Genomic DNA, 22641 nt, shown 5'->3' on the forward strand with positions numbered 1-22641 from the left:
GTATAGAGATGCCTTCTCATGAACATTGAGTTAGTTAACTGTCGCTCAAACATTGAAATTATTCACATCATTAAGTCAAATTCTAAATATAATTTAATTTTGAATATATTAATTTAACTGTTAATTGTATTGTTTTGTGATTCAAAACATGCTCTGCCAATGCTGACGAGTTAATATTTAGAATGATTTAATGCCTCACTGCAGTTATGGCAAACTCTAAATCTGATTGGTCCTCACGGTCAATTCTCTCTTTATGTGCCTGCCCTCCAGCTGTTCTACCGTGTGACGGATGAGCGGGCCAAGCATTCAGAGCTCTACCTTGTGGGCATGGTTTGCTACTACGGCAAGCATTACTCCACCTTCTTCTTCCAGACCAAGATACGCAAGTGGATGTACTTCGATGACGCACATGTGAAGGAGGTAATGACACGTCTGTCTCAAACAGCTGATTCTAGTGTTTCTAATTGTGAATGGAGTCTGTGGTTAACTCTGGATGTACTAAACTGTCATAGATTGGACCCAAATGGAAGGATGTGGTGTCGAGATGTATCAAAGGCCACTACCAGCCACTCCTGCTGCTGTATGCTGACCCCAGAGGAACACCCGTGTCATCGCAGGACATGCTGGCAGCGCAGTTAGATCTGCATCACAGCAGCAAGGCTGGCTATGACAGCGAAGACTCTGGTAAGGCTAAAGGGAAGTGAGAGGCGGGACGGAGTGGTAGAGGGTTAAACAAAAGAAACAATACTACTTATGATGTCTAATTCTCAGAATCAAACAAAGCAATATACACAATTTTTTTTAAAATTAATTCCTTCCAAACCCATGTGACTTTATTCTGTGAAACACAAAAGTGTACATTTTAAAGAATGTGGTCACTTTTTTCATGCAATTGCAATGAATGGCTACTTATAAAGGAGTCAAAAGTACCCTGAAAAGTGGTCCGTCCATATGCTCTATTTTCAAATTATTCTGACCGCTTTATAAACAGAAATTACTGTTGTTGTTGTTGTTGTTGTTGTTGTTGTTGTTGTTGTTGTTTTAGATATTTTTATTGAATCAGGTTCACAAAAATGGATCTGAATGATTCATTCATGCATTGGCCTGATCTGGTTTACAGATGAACAACTTTGGTTCACAAATCACTGCTCAGTGATGTAGTTACAGTCTTTCAGTGTTTCTCAATGGAGGGGATGAATTTCAGCGAATAAAAAACTTTTTGTTTCATCTCTCACGCAAAAGTATAGTATGGCTTTAGAACAGTGGTTTTCAGCCATTTTGACTGCAAAGTAATATTCACAACAATATTCAGAGACTCCATGACTTTTTCCCCTCCATTATTTTACCTCTGTTTTATGACTTTTCCTGGATTAGAAATCGCACTTGGGCTTATAGGTGAACTATCCCTTTAAGATCTGGCCTTTGCGCAGTTGCATAGCTGATGCTAACTTACTCTATTTCTAAATGCCCTCTCTGCTGTTGTTGTTATTGTCGTCAGGGAGGGAGCCCTCAATTTCAAGTGACACACGCACAGACTCTTCCACAGACAGCTGCAGCTACAAGCACTCTCGATCACACCATGAGTCCATGGCCTCCTATTTCTCTTCTGACTCTCAGGGAACTGTGGTGTGTAATCAGGACAGCAGCGGTTCCCAAAACAGCGTGGACACTGCAGGTACTTTAACACAAACATGCTCTCAAATATAAATGTCACCTGCAAATCGTCATGCTAAATCCAACTGAGAAGGCAAGTGCCTCGTCAAATTTGGATGCAACTAACAAATACATTTATATATATATACAGTATATATATTCTAACTTTGATAATTGTACAAGTCTGTTTTTTTAGGGGAGGTTCTTAAAGACCAGGCCACTCCCCTTTGTACGCCAAGAACCTCTTCTACTGGCCATCTGCAGGATTATAAAGAGACTGTGAATATGATCCACAGCAGACCCCTCTCATCGTCCTCTAGTTCAGGGGTGGGTGGCTCGGAGGCTGGGGCTCGGTCGAGGGACTGGGAAGACGAGAGCACTAGCAGTGAGTCTAAGTCCAGCTCCAGTGGAGGGCGCTATCGGCCCACTTGGAGACCAAGGAGAGAGGCCCTGAACATTGACAGCATCTTCAGCCGAGAAAGCCATCGGCCGGCTGGGTACGCCATGCTCGGGCCCTCCCCGCTGCCGGAAGACCCGATGTCACCGGTGCACAGTGAGCTGGTCTCAGGGGCTGGGACGGGGGGGTCAAATATTGTAGCAGCAGAGACTGGAGCCATGACCGATAGCTCAGGGTGCGTGTCAGAGACAGGAGTGGAACATCTACCGATCCCACCAACTTTAAGAGGCGTAGAACAGCAGCCTCGCCTAATCCAGAGGATGGAGAGTGGCTACGAAAGCAGTGAGAGGAACAGCAATAGCCCCATCAGCATGGACATGCCCTTCAGCGACAACCAGAGCACCAGTGCCCACAGGTATATATATTAAATATAGATATTGAAAAGAAAAAATTTGTATATATATTATATTCAAATAAATACTGTTCTAACATTTCTATTCATCAAAGAATCCTGAAAAACAATGTATCAAGGTTTCCTCAAAAATATTAAGCACAACTTTTTTTAACATTGATAACAATACAAAATGTTTCTTGAGCACCAAATCAGCATATTAGAACACTTTTGTTTTTGCCCCCATTTTTCATGAGCTGAACTCAAAGATCTAAGAACTTTTCTATGTACACAAAAGGCCTATTTCTCTCAAATAGTTATTGAGCACTTCTCCTTTGCCGAGATAATCCGTCCACCTCACAGGTGTGGCATATCAAGATGCTGATTAAACAGCATGATTATTGCACAGGTGTGCCTTAGGCTGTCCACAAAAAAAGGCCACTCTAAAATGTGCAGTTTTACTGTATTGGGTATATAATTTTACACAACAATGGGCCTCAGGATCTGGTCACGTTATCTCTGTGCATTCAAAATGTCATCAATAAAATGCACCTGTGTTCGTTGTCCATAACATATGCCTGCCCTTACCACAACCCCACCGCCACCATGGGCCTCTCGATCCACAACGTTGACATCAACAAACCGCTCACCCACACGACACCATACACACTGTCTGCCATCTGCCCTGTACAGTGAAAACCGGGATCCATCCGTGAAGAGAACACCTCTCCAAAGTGCCAGACGCCATCGAATGTGAGCATTTGCCCACTCAAGTCAGTTAGGACGACGAACTGCAGTCAGGTCGAGACCCCGAGCGAGGACGACGAGCATGCAGATGATCTTAGAGGTGAAGATGCTGGCTGTGGAGGTCCTGGGCTGGTGTGGTTACACTTGGTCTGCGATTGTGAGGCCGGTTGGATGTACTGCCAAATTCTCTGAAACACCTTTGGAGACGGCTTATGGTAGAGAAATAAACATTCAATTCACGGGCAACAGCTCTGGTGGACATTCCAGCAGTCAGCATGCCAATTGCATGCTCCCTCAAAACTTGCGACATCTGTAGCATTGTGCTGTGTGATAAAACTGCACATTTTAGAGTAACCAGCAAGTAAGGCACACATGTGCAATATACATGCTTTTTAATAAGCATCTTGATATGCCACATCTGTGAGGTGGATGGATTGTCTCGGCAATGGAGAAGTGCTCACTAACACAGATTTAGACAGATTTGTGAACAATATTTGAGAGAAATAGGCCTTTTATGTACACAGAAAAAGTCTTAGATCTTTGAGTTTAGCTCATGTAAAATGGGGGCAAAAACAAGTGTTGCGTTTATAATTTTGTTTGTTTGTTTGCATTTGTATTTTATGAAATATTAAGCCAGCAGAAGTAAGCAAGCATCACCCAGAACTACTCTATACACTCACCTAAGGATTATTAGGAACACCTGTTCAATTTCTCATTAATGCAATTATCTAATCAACCAATCACTTGGCAGTTGCTTCAATGCATTTAGGGGTGTGGTCCTGGTCAAGACAATCTCCTGAACTCCAAAGTGAATGTCAGAATGAGAAAGAAAGGTGATTTAAGCAATTTTGAGCGTGGTATGGTTGTTGGTGCCAGACGGGCCGGTCTGAGTATTTCACAATCTGCTCAGTTACTGGGATTTTCACGCACAACCATTTCTAGCAATTACAAAGAATTGTGTGAAAAGTGAAAAACATCCAGTATGCAGCAGTCCTGTGGGCGAAAATGCCTTGTAGATGCTAGAGGTCAGAGGAGAATGGGCCGACTGATTCAAGCTGATAGAAGAGCAACTTTGACTGAAATAACCACTCGTTACAACCGAGGTATGCAGCAAAGCGTTTGTGAGGCCACAACACGCACAACCTTGAGCCGGATGGGCTACAACAGCAGAAGACTCCACTGGGTACCACTCATCTCCTCTACAAATAGGAAAAAGAGCAAAATTTGCAATAGCTCACCAAAATTGGACAGTTGAAGACTGGAAAAATGTTGCCTGGTCTGACGAGTCTCGATTTCTGTTGAGACATTCAGATGGTCGAGTCAGAATTTGGCGTAAACAGAATGAGAACATGGATCCAACATGCCTTGTTACCACTGTGCAGGCTGCTGGTGGTGGTGTAATGGTGTGGGGGATGTTTTCTTGGCACACTTTAGGCCCCTTAGTACCAATTGGGCATCGTTTAAATGCCACGGCCTACCTGAGCATTGTTTATGTCCATGTCCATCCCTTCATGGCCACCATGTACCCATCCTCTGATGGCTACTTCCAGCAGGATAATGCACCATGTCACAAAGCTCGAATCATTTCAAATTGGTTTCTTGAACATGACAATGAGTTCACTGTACTAAAATGGCCCCCACAGTCACCAGATCTCAACCCAATAGAGCATCTTTGGGATGTGGTGGAACCGGAGCTTCGTGCCCTGGAAGTGCATCCCACAAATCTCCATCAACTGCAAGATGCTATCCTATCAATATGGGCCAACATTTCTAAAGAATGCTTTCAGCACCTTGTTGAATCAATGCCCCGTAGAATTAAGGTGGTTCTGAAGGCTAAAGGGTCAAATAAGCCAGATATTAACCATAAGCCTTAATGTTGTAGGATAGGCCTACACAAACTGATTTACTACATAGACACCGAGACTGACTGAGTATGATATCTGAGTATCAAGACATCTGCTCCACTGTGCCTTAGGGACGGCGGCAGTAAGAGGCCAGTTACTTCTGGGCCCTCCTGGCGCACTGTGCCCAAGTCCAAAAGCAGCAGTGCCATCCTGCAAGACCTCAAATCACCCACCTGGAGCAGCACCCCACTGAGTTTGGGTAAGTTACCGGCTCACCCCACTATTGCTACAAGGTGTTCATGTCAACTTTGGACATGAATATTACTGTTACTTATTTATGTGTTTGTGTATGTGTGTAGGAGAGGGACGCAGCGAGCTGGATGAATTGCAAGAGGAAGTTACTCGCCGGGCCAGGCAGCAGGAGCTCCAGAGGAAGAAGGAGAAGGAGAGAGAAGCAGCTCAGGGCTTCAACCCCAGACCCAGCAAGTTCATGGACCTGGACGAACTTCAGCACCAGGGTAAATGGCACACTGGGCCAAACAGTCAGAAACCAAATGGAAAGAGATAGAATTTGTGTTTAAAGAGAGAGCTGACAGAGCCACAGCTTTGCATTGTGAGCAGTCCTTTCTGAAAAAAACCAGCTTAAACCAGTCTAAACTGGTTAGCTGGTCTCCCAGCCTGGCCAAGCCGGTTAGACTGATGTGTTTAGATGGTTTTCTAGGGATGCACAATATATTGGTACCATATTGGTTATGCATTGATCTTAAAGATTTCGATGGCTGAATAAGCTGTTAAAGCTTTGATGGTTCTGAGGGGTTGCCTATTTTTCACCTGGTCAGGGGTGCGTTTCCCAAAAGCATCGTTAGCCAACTTTGGTTGCTAGTTCCGTCGTTATCAGCATAGTTCAACAAGTCGGTGTTTCCCGAAAACATAGTTCTAACGAACATTCACAAACAGCATCACAAAGTTCTGTGGTTTGAACAACAGCTCTTGACCTGTGGTTAGAATTATAGTTTCATGTTTGCCTGACATGTGGACTTAATAAATCCTTGTCTTGAGCAAAATGAGCAAGCTCACATTTGGTGCAATCTGTATCTTTTATTTAAAATACATACAAATGTCATTTACGTCTTTTAGTTTGTCAAGAGATTTAAAGCACCGTTTTTGAAGAGTGCGCATGTGCGAACGTGCTCTACCACGTAAGAACGAGCCTATGATTGAATCTAGAAATAGAGCAAAATAACTGAGAAAAATTAGAAATAGTCCTCAGATGCCATGTCCGTAATTTATAGCAAAACATCTAGCATTAATTCGATTTCAACAGATTAATTAAAATTATAAGTTATTACTCCACAACCTGCGTCACATCATTTACCAACATGGTTGAACGACCAATTTGTGACAATATGGTTTCGGGAAACAGTCGTGACTAGCTAGTTGATTTCTTCAACGATGTAGCATACTATGGTAGTTAAGCAGTGAGCTACGTCGTTGTATGGGAAACGCACCCCAGGCTGACTGACCAGCTAAACCAAATTAAAATCAGATTTGCCATGCAGGAAGACCAATTTAACACCAATTTGGCCATTTACCGGGAGACCATATAAACCAGCTAAAATTAGCAAACCACTTTTGTTTAATTGATCTAAGATTAGCAAATGACTTTAGGCTGGTTTCTAAGGATGCACAATACATTGGTAACATATTAATTATCGTTGATACTATACATTTATTAATTGATCAGTTTAACAGCCAGTTAAGCTGTTTTGGCTGTTCTGTTTTTATGGTTCTAGAGGGTTTTGCCCACTTTTTACCTGATCCCGCTGACCAACCAGCTAAATCAGTTTAACACCAGATTAGACTTGCTGGAAGACCAGCTAGACTTGTTTAAACCAGCTAAGACCAGCAAACCGCTCAGCAGAGATATTTTAGAAGTAAAAGTTTACCCTTCACTCTCTTCTAATTACATCTAATCCAATGTCTTAGTATCTTTAAATAATAAAATAATTGAAATATCACTGTAATATCATGTACCATAATTTAAATATTGTAGATGAGAGCCATAGCATCATAAAAATTCACCAATACACTGCACTATTTTTTTAATAAATTAAAATGCAAAAATGTTATCCTTAAAGCGATTTCCCTAGTCAGTGTGCATTGTTTGTGTACTTACTGTACATGTCCACTTGTGTTTATGAGTTGTGCTGGTGGTGGTCATTATACTGTGTTCATTTTTGTGTCAGTTGACATCTCCATTGCCGGTAAGCCATGCAAACGTTGTGAGTGGCGTGTTCCCGGGAACACACAGGGGCTCCTGTGAGCAGTGTTTGTGCGTGTATGAGCGTGTTCTCAGAGGCCTGGCCTTGGTGTGTTAATTGCAGGGAAGGGGGGCAGTTTTGAGCACTGCCTGGCGGAGGCTGACTCTCTCTTAGAGCAGTCGCTGCGTCTGGAGCAAGCTGGGGACACAGCTACAGCCCTGGCGCTCTCCCACCACGCTGTGTGTAAGTAATTCTAACCTGCCTCTGCTTGCTACGCCCAAATCCTACGCTATCTGCTCGGGTGACCATCACTTACCCAAAATATGCACTTTCTAGGTCCATTTAGTTAGAAAGCCGCTCCCAAAAACATTCATGTCCTTGCAACACGACACAAACTCACCATTTTTACATAGCCTATCCTTCCTGCAGCACCCTTGTTTGTGTTTGCTTCTGTATGTCTCTCTGTGTGCTGGTCTACTCGCTTATGTGTGTGGCATATTATTTGTCATCCAATACTTCTTTTTTGGTCTCTGGGGATGCACTATATTGGTACTATATCAGTTAATATTTGAGAATTTTGAATTTATATTTTCGGTGAAATTGTACATGCTTAATTGTACATGCCTAAATTAACTTAGTTTTAAATAAAAATAGTATATAATTTATTTACTGAGTTATTGATAACATGAAGATAATATTCACTTTATCTGTATTGAACAGAATTGTTTTTTTTATAATTTTTTTTTTTAAATAAAATATTTTTATATTTATTGTATTGTATTTATTTTATGATTTTAATTGTTTAAATTGTTACTATTTGTATTTTATTTTAATTTGAAATTTGGTGCATCCCTATGTTTGTTTTGTTAGTGCTCTGATCTGAGTCACCATTTGTACAGATTTTCACAATCTGATTGGATGACTGGTAATGTGGCTCTGCCTGTTGATTGTTAATACCGCTAATAGTGGCGTGCTATTGATTTTGCCATTTGAGAGCCCCTGATCTGTGCCAGACTTGCGCTCTGCTTTTGCTATATGAGAGCCCGATCTGTGCCAGACAATTTTAATCTTTTTTTTTTTTTTTTTTTTTTTTTACATTTTATTCTGTGCGTGAGCCCTCCATTTGGATCACCATTTGAATGGGCTTCACCCACAGCCACACGCTAACAGAGCTTAAATCCGTTCTGGATTCACCATCATAACATTCCCCGCCCCTATAAATCCCCTTTGCTGGAAGGATTGGATTGTGATTCTGCTGAGCCGTTGTGAGTGGATACTGCCACACAATCCTGTCTAAATCTCTCAGCACTCTTCAAATTAAAACAAAAAAGGTGGCTTTGTATCTTACGCTTACCTGGAACAACAACGGTTTTGTCCGAGGTGCTGGCATACCTGCTTGAATGATTAATGAGCAGAGAACAATTTCAGCCATGCAAAACTCTCCACAAATCTATTTATACCACTCGCAAACCCCTATCCAGGTCTGCAAACCCTCCATCTCTGTCTCGCTTTGCTCACGGTGTGTGCGTATATGTGTATGCATGTCTGTATGTGTGCAGCAAAACACTAATATATGTAAAGGGAAGACAGCTATTGTAAATATTTCCACTCTCCAGATCCCTGCAGCACTTTCACTGTCTCGTTGAGACAGATCTGATTCGGCCCAAAGCCCATACAGGCCTCTAAGATTTAGTGGCAGCCTATAAGGTCATGCCTTCACTAAAAGAATAGTTTCCTATTCCTCTGGCCAAATGAAAGCAACACCTGCCATAACCCTGGAATTCATTATTGGTTTTGTGTGTCCACGTTCGTATGTCAGTCCTGGCTGTCGCTCCTGCTTCCTGTGTCTTGAGTGGTGTGCCGTGCTAAAACTTTGCCCCTTTTCATCTCCCAGAATGCCGTCAGCTCCTTTTCAACCCATTGAAAGCGATGCACGTCATCGGCAGTTAAAGCTAGCTCAGGAGCAGCTGGTGTTGACAGCAGTAAATGTTCTGATAACAGTATTTTTATGATAGGAAGAATTAATGCTAAACCAGACGAAGAAAGAAATAGGTTCAAGGGAACCATGGCAACACTAACCTCCCATGCGGTTTTCCATATAACAGCCCCAGACGGGAGAGCAACCAAATCAACTGTTTCCTAATGCAAACTCATTTTCGGAAGGCAATTAACAGTTAATCGGTGTGATGAATCCCAACATGTTGTTTAGTACACATTGTGAATGAGGCCTTAAAAGCTCAACCACAGTTGTTGGTTTCTCTCTTTGGTTTCTCTCTTGTCGTTCAGCAGAGCAGCCCAGTGCTTCTCCATATTATGGTTTTTCGGAACTCTTGTCTATGTCACTCATTATGGACAGGTACGTTCAGTAAGCAAAACGCTGCAAAACAGCAGGAAATGTGTTTTAAAATGCAAATGATGACGGATAATGGAAGTGTCATGCACCTATTTTTGTCGAGCAATTCTGGAGCTATAGGCGGACAGCTTTTGTGTAATGTGTGAGGACCTGGTTTGAAATTCCTACATAATATACAATTTTTGTTTTAATAAACCAAGTAAAAGTTCAGTTGAACTTGGCAGATAGCAATCACAATGCATCTTTGTTTGTATGAAAAAAATAGTTTTGACATAGATAACTTCTTTGTATCCCACTGAAAATTATTATTATTATTATTATTATCATTATTATTTTTTATTATTGCTGTTGTTTGTAAATGTAATATAAACATATAAAATAATATCAATATATAATATACAGTAAAACAATATATAAAATAAATGTGAAATAATATAAAATATTAGAGGGGAAAAAGACAGCAAAAAGAAAAATTTAAATTGAGAAAATAATAAATAAATAAAAAAATTAAAAATGAATTTGAAAACATGACTTCTGCCACAACACCTTTTTTGATCTACCTTTATTGTAATTCTAAAAGTGTTTTTTATTATTTAAATGCTACTTTTAAAATGGGCATGACACTTCTGTTGAAAGCTACTGTTATCACTGCATTATGTTGACATTGATGAACTAGCGTGCAAAGCTTTGCCTATTGAACACAGCCTAGACCTCACTCGGGGGTGAAAGGTGGAATTTATCCCACCATCACCCTGTCCTATTTCTTTCAATTTCACTACGTTGTCTTTTCTATAACAAAGAAATGGTCCGCCTGCCGGCCCCTCATAACTCACCTCTTTCTTTTCTGCATTTTCTTTTCTTCTGCTCTTCTTTCCTTTCCCTTTTTGTTGTTCTTTTGCATTATAGCTAAACTAAGATTTTCCATGCATGAGGGCAGTGCTAACACTCATAGCAGGACTATGGCTGCTGACGCCAAGCTGCAAAAATGCATGAGGAGAGCGCGGGGCCTACAGCAGCGCATGCAGCAAGAGCAAGAGCAGCAGCAGGAGCCCAGCCGCCCACAGGGGCCCACCAGGTACCTGTACTGTCACCCTGTGTGTCCAGCTTATCCGCTTGTTCAGATCAGTACTCTGGGCCCATTAGGGTTGTGCGGTATACCGATACAAATTCAGCACCACGATACCAACATTTTTTTGAAAACTGTACAATACCAGCATACAAACATAATTTATATGACTTAAAACATGAAAGCAGAGTTTCTGTACAAGGGTGTAAAAAAGCATTGGTGCATGATTTAAGAATCAAAATTAAATGTATTGATTATGGAATTTGTAAATCAATTATAATACCCACTTTGTTGCCGAGATCATCTTAAACTTCATGTAAGACTGAGAAGAAATGGGTGCACTTTAATTAAATTAAGAAATTTAATGTGGATAACAGATCTTGGTCAATATTCATATTTGTATTTCCAATCCATTTGAGCAAATGTTAACTGTTATTTTGCTCAATTATGATATATTACCTTTATGTAATGGAATATTTTAATTTAATAAGAATTTATTTAAAACCGTAATAATTCATTTGTAAACTATATGCTGAGATGCACCTTGGTATGATCTTTTGTTTTCATAAGTTATGAAATGTGTTAATTAGTTGTTAATTAATTCCACAACAAATGGGCCTTATCTGCCAGATTTCATGTATATTTTAGTTATTAGTAAATATTCCAGATAAATGCAAATCTGTCATACAAAATACAAAATAGTCTACCCTAACATCTGTTCATATGGTAGAATTGATATTGAGGTGCCAGAGTAAAATATTTTGGTCTGAAAGCCAAATCCTTGTGTCTATGCTTTATATTTTTTTTTATTTTTTTTTTAGGATAAATTACAATTACAGTGTGTTGGACTTTTGTTTGATGAGGAGAGGCTGTGTGTTATCTCTTTGTATCTCTGTTTTCTGTCTGTCATTGTGATTTAGTGTTATCTTAAAACATCTAACTTGTGTAGCCATTATCTAACTGATCAGTTGGTCTGACTGCCAGTTAATTTTTTATTCAAAATCACACGTACATGTACAGATCAGGAAGGATGTTAAAGATTCCTGATAAGCCCAAGTATTAGAAGCAGAAGGCAGATGGCAGAGTTATTGGCAAACACAAATTAGTGCATAAATAACCACCAATGTAACATTACTAATAAAGTAGCCTTCCAGAACAATGCAACGGTCTCTGCTGCAGTGTGTCCCGTGGAATGCGGTTGTTTTACTGTATTTTTTATTTCTTGTTCCCTGCTTTCTCTTTCCCCTCCATTGATTAAAGGCGTTGATGTGATGTATGTCTTGACCTGGCCAAAGCCCCTTGGGTAATTACCCAGTGTAGTGCTTGAGGAAGTATTTACAGTAAATGAGCCTGCTAGCACATTAATCAGGGATGTTTACCTCTTTTCCCAGTTCAGTTGACTCTATAACCACTCTAGGGCATGCAGCAGAACCACCTATCACCTAGTACCGCTTTTCTCTATTTCTAAACAAGTGATTCCCAACCAGGTGTAGGGGTATTTGCTGTAAACAGGTTCCAGGCAGCACTATTTTTTTTTTTTTTTTTTGGTTTAGTTTTGCTTTATATTGCTGCAACTGTGTACATTACTCATATTGTTTCTCCACAGAAATTAAACAACCTTTACTTTTTCAGTCCCATCTCTCATAATCAAACTAACCTTAAAAAATGTAAAATTGTTTTAAAATAAGATTCCGTAGTTTCTCCAAACATTTAAATTTGAGATTAAGCTACTTAAGATTTTTTTTCTCCCATGGTATTGATATTTTTAGGTTACATCTGAGTAATTGTAATAATGGTCCATTTAAAAATATAAATAATTAAGTTAAAAACACATTTCTGTTAACCGTTAATGCTAATGAAGGGGTATTTGCCTTAATTAATTGAGCATTGGCAGTAAGTAAGAAGAAAAAAAATTGAAAAACAACCAATCTAAAGGATAAAAGGGTTGTATAGGCTTGGATGCTTAAGACTGTCATACCCAGCTTCAAAAGTAGGCTTGTCTTACTAATATATTAGACTGAGACACCATGAATGTTAACAGTGTCAGATTCAGGGATTCCTGTACATCTGTACAAAAGGATTAAAAACACTGAGAATTGTGTGTTTAGATATTTCAAAGGCTTTTTACTGGTGTTAGATAAAGATTTATCAGAAAATGAATCTATCACAAGGGTCATCGGTGGGTTGCTGAGGGCCAGTGAATATGAAGGAGGATTGATGGTATTCTGATGGATGCTCTGCTCTGTTATATTAGAGGTGAATGGAGAAAGCGAGCAGTTTCCCTTCTGGAGCAAAGCCAACTCTCATTCCCGCTCTCCACTTCTGGGAATCTTTGGGCCATATGTATGGCTGTTGTAACTCTGGTTTATACGACGACTATGAAAATGATGTCAAGGTCGCGTAGTGCGTCAGCTGTGGAAAGCACATGGGGACTGTGTGTGTGTATACATTCTATGAGAAGTGGCTCATGAATACTGGTGTGAAGGACACAGGTCTCCTTGAATTTGGTTCTTGGCAGCATTGTGATTTTCTTTTTAGTTAGAAAATGTATTAAAATGGGTTTCATGCAACAAAGCCATTTTCAGGTAGGAATGAACATTGACATAAATTAATATTTTGATATGAATGAATGAGTATTGTTTTGTATTTCTCTTTGAGGTTCAATTTTACAAATATTCCTAACACCAATTTTTCTTATAGAAGACCTGTTAGAACTCAGGGTTTCTTATTTTATGTTTTGTTTGCCTCTGTGAATGAATACATAGTGCACACTCCTAGTAGTATAAAATATATATCAGATGTGTATGTGAATTTATGTTTGGCTGTATCTATATAAAAAAAAAGTTAAACATTTTTAGCACATGCACAGTGCAGATTTAATGCACAAGAAAATCAAGGGGTACAAAGTGATGTCCTTCAACATAATCTAGGGTGATTTACTGACAAAACAGCCATTTCATCTCACATGTTAATCAGTGTTACCTTAGTATTATTTATAAACTTTTATAGTATTTATATTTTCAGTAGTTTTTGTCTTTTTTAAATATTTTATTTCAGTTTTAGTAATTGTATTATTGCTTAAACTTTAACTTAAAAAACTTGTTGCCTTGGCAGCTAGTTTTTCATGTAATTTTATTAACTTTATTTCAACTAAGAAAACCATTTAAAATATTTTTAGTAAACAATGACAACACTGGTATTAAGTAATTTCAACCCTTAATGTTTTAAGTACAAAATGTAACATTAACCATGGTTAATTTAAATAAATGCCTTTAATTATTTAAAAAATGTAATTAATTTAATGAATGTATTTTAATTATGCCATTAATTAAATTAATTGTGCTAATAATTTAATTAGTGACATTAATTGAGTGATAATGTTGAACATAATGAACATGCTATTTTTTTTTTCAGTCAGTTTCTTACCAATATCCTTCTCTCACTCTTCTTTCCCCTGCAGTGAACACTCTGGCCCGGACCAAGTATTGTTGACAAACAATCAGGAAGAGGTCTGGGAGACCAATCAGTTTTCTGTGCTTGGCCCACCCTCTCCTCAACACATGAAATCACCCTCCTCTTGTACAAACTCCCCCTCTCAGTCCTCCAGCCACCCATCGCTCAACCCTCGGCCCGCCTCTTTTCAGGCGCAACCCCAAGAGCCAGATGATCGTAGCAGTTGGTCAACTCAGAATAAGGAGGAATGGGGTGGCATCAGGTTATCAGATGTTCTCCAAGCATCAGGCATTCGGATCATGCCCATACGCAAGCACCTGGCCATATCTCTACCTTCTTTGCCCCTTGACTTCTGGGGTGTTTTGGGAGAGGACGAAGAGATCTCTAGCTGTCAGCACCCTCAAGCTTCATTCTCTCAATCTCCAAATCCTCCTTTGTGGCAGGGCACTGGAGATTGTCTAGACCGGATACCCCAATCCAGCAGGGCCACCAGTCCACCACCTGTCCCTGTTGAGGAGAAGGGGGCAATGCCCCGACGAGCCCCCATATGGCAGCCCCTCTCTGCATCTTCCAAGCCATGCACCAAACTGACTCCTCCAGTAGCTGCCCGTCATTGGTCCTCTTGGAGCCTAGACCGCCCTGATGCTGTCGTCACCCCCTACGACACACCACCTGACCAGAACCAGCGGACAGAAACCGCTCTCTATCAACAAACACCTAGAAGACACCTTGCTCCTCACAGTCCCATTAGCACCAGGAAGAAGAATATCTCTAAGCACTCAAACTTCCAAAGCATGGAGCTGGAACCCACAGCGACAGAGGACCAGGAACTCTCTGAATTGGACTCACTCTACCAGGCTAGTCTCCTGGCTGGCCCGGGTCCTGGCCGAGCCCTGTGTGGTACCAGCTCACCTGCTGTTGGGAGACAAGGTAAATTAATGTCTTAGATTGTCTTGGTGTTTTTTTGTGGGTGAAGTCCAGTCCTTTTAATGATGTTTTATTTACAAAGTTTGGGTGGAACACGTTGAAATTATAATCAGTACGAGAGGAGGCCTATACATATACATAGCACACTCACCTATATTCCTCTACATTTTTCTGCATCCCTCCACCACCCCGTCGTCTAACATCTCTCTAAGTGTCTTTGAATCCCTCCTTTCCACGAACCTGCTCTGCTCTGATTGGCCAGATGGCCCTCTCTGTTCGATTGGTCTTCGCTTACAGTATGTGTCAGAAATGAAACGCGCATTACCATAACAAATTTTTGTTCTTGTGGCTTCCTAAAGCTCATCGATTGTACACACTGTATAGACAGTAATGATGGTGTCGATTTTAGCATATCAATCCGAGTCCGATGATGAAACATCGGAAGAGCTAGTTATTCAGCAAAGACGACTTGAGCAGGACGTCTCTCAGTGATACGCTACTCAGTTCGATGTACATTATGAGATGTTGCAACTGTAATTCCTCACCATCAGCATTAACAAGTGTATATTTGTCCATCAACAAACCGATGTGTGTATTTCTAATTTATTGTAGTGCACATGTGGGAACTTTATCAATAACAGCACATATGTTAGCTGAGCACTAAACTGAATGACTGATGTAACATTAAAATTTATAAAACAAATCTTGCTCCATCCTTTATCATTACTCAAAGTAACAACAACAGACAATCTGGATTAATGGGTGCAATTTTAGGTACTGTAATAGTTGGTCCAAAGGTTATTAGCAGAACTATATCAGTAAGACAGTAATAACGTGAGTATACCAGGAGACCTACACAATATAAAACACAAAACTACGTATTTTGAACACTCGGTAAAAAATATATACATCAATAATTAATCGTATTTACAGGTTCTGATCCTGAGGAGCAAGTTGGTCCAAATAAAGTGGGCAGTGTCCCATCTTTAATGGATAAACGTTTTGTAAATCCCCTTTAGAAATTGGACTTCACAGAGATTTAAGAAGCAATTATCTAAAGGTTGTACAGCTGTGGTCATTTTAACCACTGCCTCTGCGTTGATTTTCTCACACAGTATCTTCTACTGACCGAAAGCTACTCACTGGAGTTGGACGTTCTCGAACCCCCACAGCTGAGCTCGAGAGAACCGCTTATGGACCACCAGGTTGTAACAGCCCTACTGGATACACAAACATGGTAAGAAATTAGGTGTCTGAAGATCTAATTGCAAAACTCTGACCAAGATTCATTATTCAAATTATGGGTATTTTCTTTCTCTGTATTTTTTCATTTATCCCAGTCTCATGTCACTAATTTCTGGTTCTGCTCCTGCCGTCCATTCACTACAAGATTTTTGAAATTGCTGTTCTTTTTTTAACTACACAACTATCTCTGGTCACTGATGTCAGTTCCAGTTAAAACACTGCAGGACTTAGGTCGCAGACAAGTCTAGATATTTTACATGCTCAGGCATCTGCAACGCATCGGAACATTTACCCATTTGCTTCAGATTTCAAGTTTTTGTGTCTTTTCCATTATCTTACGACAAGTGCAAAAATGAAGGGCTAAAATTGTGTAGTATGTGGGCAGCATTAGATGCAATCCAACATTAGTGTAAATAATCAATGTTTTATTTACTTATTTTGTTTGTTTATTATTTGCTGCTTCTTTGAAGAGGGATTGCTGTCTCTTCACTTTGTTTTTGTTATGTCTGGTTTCTCTCCACATCAGAGTCTGTTTTTCATACGGCATACAATCTGTTAGCACGTGTTGATTTTGTTTGGGTGTTGTGTCTGGTTTCATCCAGAATTATTTTTTCTGCAGTAACTCTTTGTTGTCTGTAGTCCCTGTCAGTGGTCCATCAAGAGCTGCAGTCAGGAGAGGAAGTCCAGTATGATGCAGATCACCTGCGCCGTATTGCTCGCAGCCTGAGTGGAACTGTGATAGGGAGACGCCAAAACCGACTTTCTGTCTCCCGAAGCTTCGTAAGTATCCCACACATGAATAAGACTAAAAGGAGCTTATTTCATCTGTGGAGCAAACTCATGGTTAAAATATGAATGAAATAGTTGGGCTAGTGACTGGCAAGAGTTTGGTAGAGGGGCCAAAGGAGGGTGAGGGATCCGATATCTGCCCTAGAAACCTGATAAGAGCCCTGTCACCTATGCAGGAGATTGCTAACATGCAGCTACGACCACTTTAGCCTGATAAATGTGTGCTGCCTGACCCTTGCCAATCACTGCTGAGCTTCGGGTTATTTTATGTACTCTTTACATGCTTTACACACTTTACATACTTCTTGGTGTACATAGTGTGTTGTTTTGGCATTCATTCATTTCTAATATGTATTGTATGCCAGAAATATATGAATGCATAACTGGATTGTCACATTACATCCACGTCCACCAACACATTGAAGGCAATCACAAACATTATGCAAAACTTCTCATTGTCTTATTGAGTCATACTGCCATCTTGTGTCCATATGCTGTAACTTCACTACATTTGAAAAGTGGCCTTGTGTCCCAATTATAAAGACATGCATGTAATCATCTTCCCAAATATTTATACATTTGTATACACTATTATCCATTATTAATGATTGATTAAATTTTATGTACATGAATGAACGCATATGAAAGAAGTAATGAATCAAATTTGGTTTATTAGGTCCGCCTTACTACATCCTAGTTTTCTGCCCATACTGTATATCTACATATTCAGTTCATTATCCTGTCAGTGATACATTTTTATTATTAATTCTAGATTAATTCATTCAGGCCATGTTCTCATTAAACCTTAATTCTGAAAAGAGTTTTACTTGCTCCCAAAGACGGTACAGCTATTAGAGAATTTTTTTATGCATGAGTATATTCTAAATAAATAGGACTTCTTTTTTTACTCCTCTCCAGACCCAACTTTTGCCATTTATTATGTTTTACTCTTAATAATTTAATTAAATAATTCCTTGTCATTCAAACACTCAACATTACCTTTTTATAAATGTAGAATTATTGCAGTTATTTATTTATTTTATGTTGATTTTTTATTATATATTTAAGCTTGTAAAAAACAAAGATATAAAATAAGATTTTAATAAGATATCTAAAATATATACAGTATGAATAGTACGGCCAGAACGTGGATTGATATTGAATATTGATATTGCATAATAAATATTGAGATGGCATATACAAGTGGTTACTCATTTCATTCATTTATTCACTCATTGCACTTGCACTGAAAGTCATTATAATATCAAGTCAGCGTGCACTGGCATACCAGTGCATGAGCACAAAAATAGCTTGTACAGCTGCTTTTCACTTGCTGTTCGTGTAAGAACATTTTCACATCAGTTTCTGCTTTTAAAAGTATTGTTCACCGAAAAATGGAAATTCAGACATCATTTACTCACCTTCTCGTCATTCCAAACCTGTATTACTTTCTTTCGTCTCTGGAACACAAGTGAAGATATTTTGAAGAATTAACTGTTTTTGTCCTTGAAATGAAAGTCAGTGACAAAACATTGTATGGACAAGTAAATAATAATAATAAAAAAGAAAAACCAACAACAACACATTTTTTAAAATATCTCTTTTGTTCCATAGAAGGAAGAAAGAAAGAAAGTCATACAGGTTTGACACCATAAGAGAATGAGTAAATGACGACAGAGTGCTCATATTTGGGTGAACTATCCATTTAATAAACCTCAATTTGTTCCTCATTTTTGACTTGGGATCAGATCTGATCTTATGTGCATTTTATAAATGAGGCCCCTGATTCTTTTCATGCCTTACTTTTGTGCTCCCCATCTTTTCCTCTCTCCCCATCTTACCCCTCTCTTTTCCTCTTTTTCTCTCTTTTGACTGAATGCACTTGTGTGATTTCTCGGCCTTGTGCATATCAATGTTTGTATGTTTTGTGTGTGTACCTAGCTGGGGGACTCCGGGGTTTCGCCATATCACAGCTCCATGTACTCACCTAGTTGCCTTCAGTTGCCATTGTCTCATTCAGACCTCCATCTGCTCAAGCCCAGCTATCTTCATCTCCTTCCATCATCTTCACCTCTGTCTCAGCAGCCTGGGCCTTGCAGAGAGGTCCCAGGTAAAGCTAACTCTCGTTTTCCATTTCCATGACCACCTCCTCCATTCAAAGGGCCATTTCCCGCTTGTTCCGCATTCATGTGTCTGCGATTGCATTGCATTTGAGTCCAGGCTCCAGTGGCCACCCTGCTAAACATTCTGCATTTGCTTCATTTTCATTTCCTTACTGCTGTTGAAGGAGCTCCTCTTTTGTTGTTGCTTTTTTTTTCTTTGATTGGTCTGGATCCTGTCCTTCACACTCCATCCTACCCCACTGCAGGACGTCTCCAGAGGTTCTCCAAGCTTCTGGCTGTGTTTGACGGGCGTCAAACTGTCTCCAGTGGGAAGCACTACGGTCCAGCACTGAGGTGTCCCTACCAATTGGCTTTGGATGCAACCATGTCCTCCAGCCCTGGAAGGATTCCACAGATGCATTTCTTCCTCTGGACAACCTTTCTGCACACCAATCCCATTCTCTTCACAGTTTCTTGGAGAACTGGAAGGAGCACCTCCCGAGACCTGATGCCATCCTTAGTCACACTGCTCTCTGTATTGGTCCTAGGGTGATGCTCTTCCATTACCCTGCTCTAGTCGGTAAATCTTTCCACGCAAAAGCCCATAAAACTCGATCCAAAGCATGCTGGAAAGAGCCACAGAAACCAACTTTTTCTTTTTTTTAACGAGCACTGGTATGATGTGATGCTTTGGGGCTCAGGTGTGTGTGTATGATTAACCTATGGTCAGATTTGCAGCATGCTATGTTAGGAGCGTGGGGTCCAGACCGGGACGCCCCGCAGTGAGCCATCCAACCCAGAGCACTTAACTTAATTAACTAAAATGTTCAATTAACTGCAGAGGAGAATCATACTGTTCCTCCATGCTGCACTAAACAGTAAATGTGTGTTTGTGTGTATGCGTGTGTGCATGTGTTGGCTAGTAAAAGGGGAGGGGCTTATTGTAACTCTGCCCTCTTTGACTTTTACAGTACCGGTAAAAAGTTTGGAATAAGTAGGATTTTTTTAATGTTTGAAAGACATCTCTTATGCTCAATAAGGCCTATTTATTTGGTTACAAAATACATTTAACACGGTAATCTTGTGAGATATTACAATTTAAAATAACTTATTTTTCCTTTGATGGCAAAGCTGATTTTTCAGCAGTCATTACTCCAGTCTTCAATGTCACATGATCCTTCATAAATCATTCTAATATGCTGATTTGCTGCTCCAGAAACATTTCTTGTCAATATTGAAAACGGTTGTGCTACTTTGTTTCTCGAGTACTGAATCAGCATATTAGAATGAATTCTTAAGGATCATGTGACACTGAAGACTGAAATTATGACTGCTGAAAATTCAGCTTTGCTTTCACACGAATAAATAACTTTTTCACATGTATTTTTAGAAATCAGAAAATTGCAATAATATTTCACAATTATTACTGTTTTTACTAGTTTTTATCAAATAAACAGCCTTGGTGAGTTTAAGAGACTTCTTTCAAAAACATAAAAAAGATCATTTAAAAAAATCCAAACTTTTGACCAGTAGTGTATGAAAAAACACACTTTACCCTTCCTCCTCGCCTGTCCCACAGATGCAAATCCTCTGCAAACCAATGTCCCGGAAATCGTTGTCGCTTTGCGGAACTATTTTTCCAAACTCTCCTGCAAACTTTTTTTTGGTAGCGGGTGGGTTAATGTCATGTAGATGCTAAGTACTTTATTCTGTACTAAGTGAATAGAGATGTTTCTTACGGTGTCATCTCTCAGCTCTGGTGCTTTTTGCCGGAGCAGGCATGTAAATCTGCGGCCCTGGCGTGGAGAACGGAACGAGACTGTCTCTTCTAACCTTTTTCTTCCTACTTCTCTGATACGGGCATTCCCTGTAGCACACAGCTGTTTTGTGTCTCGTGTTACAGGCAAAGACTGTGTACATGTTTGACTGAACATACACTAATAAATAAATTTATTGTTAATAAAAAACTATGTCATCCTAAGAAATATACAGAGGAATGGAGAAACTACGTAATGACGTTATGGAATGTTAATCAATTCTAGTGGTAATAATTATTATCTGCATTAAGACAAGTATAGTACACTTCAGAAGTGTAAAGCTGGAGAAATTCTGCTATTTTAATTCCATTGACAGTTCTCCCGTTTATACAGGGAGATATGCCAAGTTAAGCTTCCTTTTTAATGTTTATTTTACTTGATTCGATTTCTTTTTTAATTTGCAGTGACACTGAAACCACAGTTATGAGTCTGGCACATGATGGATCTTCAGGCCTGTAATAGTTGAGGGTTTCGATTTCGTAGAATTTACGTTGTTTCAAGATTTTACTTTAAAGCAACACAGCTGAAGAATGTTTGGCCCTGATAGCGTACATGAAGCTTATATGCAAAGCTTCACTAGACTGAAATTTGGACAGTATATTAGTGGCCTTGTGCAAGGAATGCTTACATACTGTTATTCAAATAAACATAAGATTTGTGAAATATATTAATGAAAATCTAATACTCACCAACAGATGTCAGATCACAATAGAATATGATTAATGCAGTATTAAACTTTTCATTCTAATCATATTGTGCTGTGATATGTACTTTCTTTTCATTAAAAGCCTTTGAGTGCTAAAATAAAATTTATTATAAAATATATAACTTAAAGAGAAATAGATCTTATTTAACTTTGTCTTAACCAAAGATTGGCTCTAACACAAAGATATTTTTGTTTTTTTGTCATTTATTCATCTTTCCTTTTGTTTAAAAGATGTTTGAGAATGTAGCAAAGATGGTGTATGAGTATGCTATGCAAAATGCTCTCTCCTGATCTACCAGCAAAGAGTCAGACTGGGAAAAAAATCAAATATTTTTTCTTCTTTTCCTTTGCTATATTCTGAGGAAGAAAATTATTTTCTGCTGAATTGTTGAATCTTTACTTATTAATGTCTGTACAGTTAACAGCCTTTGAATGCGAGTTGTAGCCGGTGAGAGGTGGATTTCTCGAAGATGAAATGGCATTTCAAGGGTTTTCCATTTCGGGACTCATTTGTTAATGCTTGAGGTTGAGTGAACTTGTATTTTTGCAATAAAGTTATTACCAATGCACTCCAGCAGGGGCGCTGCACAAACGCCTACACTCTGTGTCTGAGAGTTTATTTTTTCATAGGAAACATTGTAATGTATACCATTATTAAAACTCTCGTAATGGGAGTGATGAATGAATGTCATGCTAATAACATATGATCTGCAAATTTTACTTTCATTTTCACAATATAAATTATACTATAAAAACAGGGAAGTACAGGAGAGCTGCGTCATGGATTGAGAGAGTATAGCAGAACCTCAGTGTGTCTTGATGCAGCCCTCAATGACTGATGACCTGTAGGCACCTCCCAATAAGCTTACTTTGATCTGCAAGGAAAACTT

General features: G+C 39.4%; 1 protein-coding gene across 6 annotated transcripts in view; it reads left to right on the top strand.

Annotated features, from left to right (window-relative positions):
* Nucleotides 1-22351, top strand: part of usp54b (ubiquitin specific peptidase 54b) — a 144371-nt gene extending 122020 nt beyond the window's left edge. For 4 of the 6 annotated variants that reach the window (XM_077200784.1, XM_077200785.1, XM_077200786.1 and 1 more), the window contains 13 exons: nt 271-420; nt 513-684; nt 1499-1675; nt 1850-2465; nt 5164-5291; nt 5392-5550; nt 7417-7536; nt 10553-10721; nt 14173-15095; nt 16208-16329; nt 16977-17117; nt 19068-19236; nt 19495-22351. In XM_077200784.1, the coding sequence (XP_077056899.1) occupies nt 271-420; nt 513-684; nt 1499-1675; nt 1850-2465; nt 5164-5291; nt 5392-5550; nt 7417-7536; nt 10553-10721; nt 14173-15095; nt 16208-16329; nt 16977-17117; nt 19068-19236; nt 19495-19781 (3333 nt within the window). In that variant the 3' untranslated portion in view covers nt 19782-22351. The remainder of the gene's footprint in view (nt 1-270; nt 421-512; nt 685-1498; nt 1676-1849; nt 2466-5163; nt 5292-5391; nt 5551-7416; nt 7537-10552; nt 10722-14172; nt 15096-16207; nt 16330-16976; nt 17118-19067; nt 19237-19494) is intronic. The other 2 variants (XM_077200787.1, XM_077200789.1) reach the window with 1 other exon arrangement.
* Nucleotides 22352-22641: the final 290 nt, after the last annotated feature.

This window comes from Siphateles boraxobius, unplaced genomic scaffold (genome assembly GCF_051911475.1).
Source record: "Siphateles boraxobius isolate OS27281-9 unplaced genomic scaffold, OSU_SipBor_1 46, whole genome shotgun sequence".
Classification (NCBI taxonomy): Eukaryota; Metazoa; Chordata; class Actinopteri; order Cypriniformes; family Leuciscidae; genus Siphateles; species Siphateles boraxobius.